This window comes from Melospiza georgiana, chromosome 31 (genome assembly GCF_028018845.1).
Source record: "Melospiza georgiana isolate bMelGeo1 chromosome 31, bMelGeo1.pri, whole genome shotgun sequence".
NCBI classification, from domain to species: domain Eukaryota; kingdom Metazoa; phylum Chordata; class Aves; order Passeriformes; family Passerellidae; genus Melospiza; species Melospiza georgiana.
In genome coordinates this window covers 620,639-628,622 of record NC_080460.1, presented here as the reverse complement: position 1 = coordinate 628,622, position 7,984 = coordinate 620,639, and the positions used below count along the sequence as shown (strand labels likewise).

General features: G+C 50.3%; 1 protein-coding gene across 1 annotated transcript in view; it reads right to left on the bottom strand.

Moving 5' to 3' along the window:
- Nucleotides 1–33: 33 nt before the first annotated feature.
- The window catches only part of LOXL2 (lysyl oxidase like 2), a 64,539-nt gene continuing 56,588 nt past the window's right edge, over nt 34–7,984 (bottom strand). Inside the window, exons 10-13 of the mRNA XM_058042488.1 lie at nt 7,501–7,616; nt 5,342–5,478; nt 3,012–3,123; nt 34–511 (exon numbers count right to left, since the gene is read on the bottom strand). Coding sequence (XP_057898471.1) covers nt 432–511; nt 3,012–3,123; nt 5,342–5,478; nt 7,501–7,616 — 445 coding nt within the window. The 3' untranslated portion in view covers nt 34–431. The remainder of the gene's footprint in view (nt 512–3,011; nt 3,124–5,341; nt 5,479–7,500; nt 7,617–7,984) is intronic.

Genomic DNA, 7,984 nt, shown 5'->3' with positions numbered 1-7,984 from the left:
GCTGCTCCTTTTTTCCCGTTTTTTTCCTTGTTGTTTTTTTTGGGGTTTTTTTTTTCCTTTTAAGTTTTCCCTTCCGTTTCCTTGCCGAGCCGGAGCCGGTGCTGAGGAGGAGCGCGGGAAGCAGCAGCACAAAACGGGGAGCGGGAAAAGAGCTGAGAATTCCCAAAGGACGCCTCGGGAGTGAGGGGTGAGGGCACTTTCGGGGTGGCTGGCACCCACCCCGAGCGCTGCAGAGTGCGGGAGGAACCTTTGGGATGGTGAAGAGCTGGAGCTGAGGAGAGCTGGAATGTTGGGAGCGCCCGAGCCGGGCAGGGAGAGGCTTCTTGGGGTGGGATCCAGAGTTTGGTGGAGGCTCCGATTCCTGGAGAGGGGCAGTGGTTGGGAAGGGCTGGAGCGGAGTCCTGGCTGCCCTGAGTGGTCGGTGGGGGATCCTACCGGGCAGAGACGACGTTATTTGAGAGTCCCCTGAAGTGATCGAACTTCTGCTCCGTCTCCTCGCTGAAGGAACCGCCTGGAGAGGCCACGGGGAGAGCAGGGGGGTCAGCAGGAGCAGGGAAAAACAGCTGGGAATAGTGGGAAAACCCTTGGGAATACTGGGAAAACCCTTGGGAACATGGAGAGAACGTGGGAGTAACCCTTGGGATCACCAAGAGAGCCAGGGGTGAGCAGGAGAGGGGAAAACAGCTGGGAATACTGGGAGAGGATGGGAAAAACACACTTGGAAATACTGGGAGAGGATGGGAATAACTCTTGGAAACACTGGGAGAGGGTGGGAAAAACACCTGGGATCACCAGGGGAGAGGGAAAAACGCCTGGAAATACTGGGAAAACCCCTGGGAATACTGGGAAAACCCTTGGGAACAGAGGGGAGCATGGCAAGAACCCTTGGGAACATGGAGAGAACGTGGGAGTAACCCTTGGGATCACCAAGAGAGCCAGAGGTGAGCAGGAGCAGGGAAAAACAGCTGGGAATACTGGGAAAACCATTGGGAACAGGGGGGAACATGGGGAAAACCCTTGGGGTCACCAGGAGAGGGAAAAACACCTGGGAACACTGGGAGAGAATGGGAATAACCCTTGGGAACGCTGGGAGAGGGGAAAAACACCTGGGAATACTGGGAGAACATGGGGAAAACCCTTGGGATCACCAGGAGAGCAGAGGGTCAGCAGGAGCAGGGAAAAACAGCTGGGAATACTGGGAGAGGGTGGGAAAAACACCTGGGATCACCAGGGGAGAGGGGAAAACACCTGGAAATACTGGGAGAGGGTGGGAAAAACAAACAGCTGGGAATACTGGGCAAACCCTTGGGAACAGGGGGGAGCATGGCAATAACCCTTGGGATCACCAGGAGAGGGAAAAACCCTTGGGAACACTGGGAGAGCATGGGGAAAACACTTGGGATTGGGAACACCAGGAAAGCAGAGGGTGAGCAGGAAAAAAAAATACTTGGGAACACCATGAGAGGGAAAAGCACTTGGAAAATTGGGAGAGCACAGGAAAAACCCTTGGGAACACTGCGAGGACATGGGAAAAAACCCTTGGAATCACTGGGAAAGGGGAAAACCCTTGGGAACATCAAGAGAACATGGGAAAAACACTTGGGAATATTGGGAGAGGGAAAAACCCTTGGGGACATGGGGAGAGCACAGGAAAAACCTTTGAGAGCACAGGAAAACCACTCAGGAACACCAGGAGAGGAAAAAACCCTTGGAAAATGGGGAGAGCATGGAAAAAAACCTTTGGGAACACCGGGAGAGCACGGGGTCAGCAGGAACAGGGGAAAAAACACTCAGGATCCCTGGGAGAGCGCAGGAAAAACACTTGGGAACATGGGGAGAGCATGGAGAAAAACCCTTGGGATCACCAAGACAGGGAAAAACCCTTGGGAACATGGAGAGGACGTGGGGAAAACCCTTGGGAACACCAAAAGAACATGGGAAATCCACTTGGGAACATTGGGAAGGTGCAGGGTGAGGAGGGAAAAACCCTTGGGAACGCTGGGAGAGGAAAAAACCCTTGGGACCACCAGGAGAGCACAGGGAAAAGCACTTGGGAACATCAGGATTGGGTGGAACCAGTGCCCTGGAAATGAAGGGCTCAAAGGTTTGGGGTTAATTAAACGAAGTTTTAATTAAATCTTGCCCTAACTGGCACAGCCAGGAGATCCCAGAAGAGCTGGATGAGGATTTGCAAGACTGAATGACCCAAATTTCACTGGTTTGGTGCTTAAAAAAATAAAGTGAGGCCCAACAAGGCCTGTGAGGGTGTGAGGGCTCTGCTCTGAACCAGAAATGAACCCTAATTTCTCTCAAATTAGGACAAAGCGAAAGTTAAAACCTTTATTTTTAACCAGAACTATCTCCCAGCTCAGCTGCAGAGCCCAAACAACAGCTGGAATGGGCTTCACTTTCCTGAACTAGGTCACAGCCTGAAATGTGACACACAAGACCAGAATTTTCTGCTGAAATCCCAACAAAATAATGAGAAAAATCTGGACTTTTTTTGTTTTTTTCCAGGAAAAACGTTCCTTGAAGAAGGGAATTTTGAAAGCTGGTTTTTTTTGGAGCTGGGTAGGGAGTTGTGTTAATTCATTTTTTGTGGTAAAAACAGTCCTGAAAAGCCCCCAAATTAATTCCATTTTCCATGGTTTTGACAATGGAATAATCCAAATTTAGATTAGTTTGGCTTTGATATTTCCAGGACTGAAAAGAAAAATACTAAATGATAAAATTTAAATTTTTTCCAAGAAAACAGAGATTTCCCTGACATTCCAGGGACATTTTAATTCCTTCCTGGTCCAGCAGGAATTCTCTTTCCCACTGCTTCGTTTGCTTTCCAAGAGAAGATTTGTGATCCCATGAGATCCCAACTTGGCAAAATAATTGGATTTTGAGAAGAAGGAATTTCCCAGGACGCTGGGATTGCACCAGAGCTATTCATGGAGGGTAAAACACGAAATTCCTGGTCTGAGAGGAATCCTTGGAGCATTCCAGGGGATCCCAGCCCTCACCTATGTGGCAGTTGTACATCCAGATGCGCTGCCCGTCGTAGCGGCTCCGGCATTTCATGACGTTGTTGGAATAATCCGACTCTGCCACCTCGTAGTTGGGGTTGATCACCACCTGGGAGGGGTGCAGGGACAGGGGTGGGGTTGTTAAAGGGGGATTTGGCAGGATCAGTTGGTTTTTATGGCATTTTTTTAGGCAAAAAAAAAATGGAAATGTGATTATTTGTTTTGTAAAGGGAGAGAAAGGAGTAGAATAAAGGCAGGTCAGGGAATAAAGGCTGAGTCAGGGAATCCCGGGATGGTTGGGGTGGGAAGGGACCTGAAATCCCATCCAGAGCCACCCCTGCCATGGCAGGGACACCTCCCACTGTGCCAGGGGGCTCCAGCCTGGCCTTGGGCACTGCCAGGGATCCAGGGGCAGCCACAGCTCCCTGAGAATTCCATCCCAAAATCCCACCCATCCCTGCCCTCTGAGAATTCCATCCCAAAATCCCATCCATCCCTGCCCTCTGAGAATTCCATCCCAAATCCCATCCATCCCTGCCCTCTGAGAATTCCATCCCAAAATCCCACCCATCCCTGCCCTCTGAGAATTCCATCCCAAAATCCCATCCATCCCTGCCCTCTGACAGTGGAAGCCATTCCCTAGCAGAATTCCAGCATTTTTGGGTCCTTTTCCAGGTGAGAAACCGCTCACCTGGTGGGTAGGTGTAGAGTTCCCATGTCCTGTCTGTGCAAATTCAGCTCCCAGGTGTGAAAAAAATCAGGGAATGGTTTGGGTTGGAAGGGATTTAAACCCATCCAGAGCCACCCCTGCCATGGGACACCTCCCATTGTCCCAGGGTGCTCCAAACTCATCTTGGACCCTCCAGGGATCCAGGGGCAGCCACAGCTCCCTGGGATCCTTCCCAATATCCCATCCCAATCTCACTTTTCCCAGTTTGAAGCCATTCCCTGTGTCCTGTCCCTCCATCCCTTGTCCCCAGTCCCTCTCCTGGAGCCCCTTCAGGCCCTGCCAGGGGCGCTGAGCTCTCCTGGATCCTTCCCTTCTCCAGGGGAACATTCCCAGTTCCCTCAGCCTTTCCTCCCAGCAGAGCTGCTCCATCTCCAGCTCACCACAGCCACCCCTTCCCCCGTGCCCCAAAATGTCCCCCCAAACCCCCACTTTCCATTTCACACAGTCCAGACAGAAACAATTCCTCTCCTTTCCCTCCTTCCCAGCGCCACTGGCTGGTTTTGGACCAGGACAATTCCCCCCATGGGCCTGGCCAGTATTCCTGCAAAAACCCCAAAACCAGCACCTGGGAATCCCAAAAATTCAGGGAATGCTGCTGACAACCAGCTCCAAAGAGGGGTGCTGTGCTTTGGGGGTGTGACAACACTGTCAGCAACATCAGCTGGGCTGGGCCTATCCAGGATTAGCTGGACATGGATTTTTTACAGACTTTAATCTTCAAACTGGGCCCTGATTTTTCCCTTGGGATCATGTGTTGATTATCCTTCTGGATAATCCTTTATTTTGAAGGCATCTGGGAATAGAATCCCTTTATAAACAGAATTTGGAGGTGTCAAATGAGCAAATTTGGTGAATTCTGGATCTGGTTGATTAGATAAAAGCAGTGGGGGTGTCCCAGGTCTGTCTGTCCCACCTGGAAGAGGTGTTGATTATCCTGGTGGATAATCCTTTATGTTTAAGGCATCTGGGAATAGAATCCCTTTACAAACAGAATTTGGAGGTGTCAAATGAACGAATTTGGTGAATTCTGGATCTGGTTGATTAGAAAAAAGCAGTGAGGGTGTCCCAGGTCTGTCTGTCCCACCTGGAAGAGGTGTTGATTATCCTGGTGGATAATCCTTTATCTTTAAGGCATCTGGGAATAGAATCTCTTTATAAACAGAATTTGGAGGTGTCAAATGAACAAATTTGGTGAATTCTGGATCTGGTTGATTAGAAAAAAGCAGTGGGCGTGTCCCAGGTCCGTCTGTCCCACCTGGAAGAGGTATTGATTATCCTGGTGGATAATCCTTTATGTTTAAGGCATCTGGGAATAGAATCCCTTTACAAACAGAATTTGGAGGTGTCAAATGAACGAATTTGGTGAATTCTGGATCTGGTTGATTAGAAAAAAGCAGTGAGGGTGTCCCAGGTCTGTCTGTCCCACCTGGAAGAGGTGTTGATTATCCTGGTGGATAATCCTTTATCTTTAAGGCATCTGGGAATAGAATCTCTTTATAAACAGAATTTGGAGGTGTCAAATGAACAAATTTGGTGAATTCTGGATCTGGTTGATTAGAAAAAAGCAGAGGGGGTGTCCCAGGTCTGTCTGTCCCACCTGGAAGAGGTAATCCCCCGGGGGGACATCGGTGATGTCGATCCACTGGCAGTCGATGTCGTGCCGATAAACGTCCCAGCAGCCCACGGTGATGCCCTGCTCCCCAAAGTTGGCACACTCGTACTGCTTCTGCACGTCTGGGGGAGGAGAATTAAACAAAAAGGGTTAAATCCGCAGCGGAATTCCCAGAAAATCCCTGCTTGTTCCCCATGGACAGGGATGAACTCCAGGGGTGGTGTTTTGGGGGAGATTTAAGGAGTGGCTGCCTTCCAGCAGCTGGAGGCTTCTTTTGGAGTTCCTCACTGGGTGGGGAGCAGAAAATGCACAATTTGGGGTTGTGGAGCAGCTCAGAGGTGGGATGGAGGGAGCTGAGGGTGGAAAAGAGAATGGGGGACTCGGGGTTTCCCATCCATGCATCATCCATTCATGCAACATCCATGGATCCATCCATCATCCATCCCTCCATCCATCCATCCATGGATCCATCCATCATCCATCCATCCATCCATGGATCCATCCATCATCCATCCATCCATCCATCCATCCATCATCCATCCCTCCATCCATCCATCCATCCATCCATCCATCCATCCATCCATCCTCATCCATCCATCCATCCATCCATCCATCCATCCATCCATCCATCCATCATCCATCCATCCATCATCCATCCATCCATCCATCATCCATCCATCCATCCATCCATCACCCATCCATCCCTCATCCATCCATCCATCCATCCATCCATCCATCCATCCATCCATCATCCATCCATCCATCCATCACCCATCCATCCCTCATCCATCCATCCATCCATCCATCCATCCATCCATCCATCCATCCATCATCCATCCATCCATCCATCCATCCATCCATCCATCCATCATCCATCCATCCATCATCCATCCATCATCCATCCATCATCCATCCATCATCCATCCATCCATCCATCCATCATCCATCCATCCATCCATCCATCCATCCATCCATCCATCATCCATCCATCCATCCATCCATCCATCCATCCATCATCCATCCATCCATCCATCATCCATCCATCCATCCATCCATCCATCCATCCATCCATCCATCCATCATCCATCCATCCATCACCCATCCATCCCTCATCCATCCATCCATCCATCCATCCATCCATCCATCCATCCATCCATCCATCATCCATCCATCCATCTATCCATCACCCATCCATCCCTCATCCATCCATCCATCCATCCATCCATCCATCCATCCATCCATCCATCATCCATCCATCCATCCATCCATCACCCATCCATCCCTCATCCATCCATCCATCCATCCATCCATCCATCCATCCATCCATCCATCCATCATCCATCCATCCATCCATCCATCCATCCATCCATCATCCATCCATCCATCATCCATCCATCATCCATCCATCATCCATCCATCATCCATCCATCCATCCATCCATCATCCATCCATCCATCCATCCATCCATCCATCCATCCATCCATCATCCATCCATCCATCATCCATCCATCCATCCATCCATCCATCCATCCATCCATCATCCATCATCCATCCATCCATCCATGGATCCATCCATCCATGGATCCATCCATGGATCCATCCATCCATCCATCCATCCATCCATCCATCCATCCACCATCCATCCATCCATCCATCCATGGATCCATCCATCATCCATCCATCCATCCATGGATCCATCCATCATCCATCCATCCATCCATCCATCCATCATCCATCCATCCATCCATCCATCCATCCATCATCCATGGATCCATCCATCCATGGATCCATCCATCCATCCATCCATCATCCATCCATCCATCCATGGATCCATCCATCATCCATCCATCCATCCATCCATCCATCCATCCATCCATCCATCCATCCATCATCCATCCATCCATCCATCCATCCATCCATCCATCCATCATCCATGGATCCATCCATCCATCCATCCATCCATCCATCATCCATCCATCCATCCACCATCCATCCATCCATCCATCCATCCATGGATCCATCCATCATCCATCCATCCATCCAGGGCTGGTTCCTGGCTCCTCCAGGCCATGTTCCCCCCTCAGGAGCTGTCACCTCCTCGGGAAGGGGACACAATTCCCGGGACAGGGGACCCTGGCACAGACCTGCCTCACACTCGGTGTCCTCCAGGCAGAAGCTGGCCTTGTGTCCCTCGGCCACCTTGGTGCCATTGAGGTTCAGCAGGTCGTAGTGGGTGAACACCTCCATGCTGTGGTAGTGCCTGTGGGGACAGACAGGGACAATTTTCCCAAGGGATCATTAATTTACCCCTCTAATTAATTTCCCTGTAATTACCAGGGCTGAAAGGCCAAGTGGAGCTGCAGGAGTGGGACAACTCCAACCAGGAATTGTTCCCTGGGGATGACCCTGTGTGGCTCCATCACCCCTCCTGCTTCCTCCTGGGATTTATTTACATTTAATCCCAGACTGGTTTGGTAGGGAGGGATTTAAGGATCATTTTCTTCCATCCCTGTCCATGGCAGAGACACCTCCCCCTATCCCAGGTTGCTCCAAGCCCAGTCCAACCTGGCCTGGGACATTTATTCGGTCCCTTGCTCCAACTTTTGTGGGATCCCAATGTTTTATAGT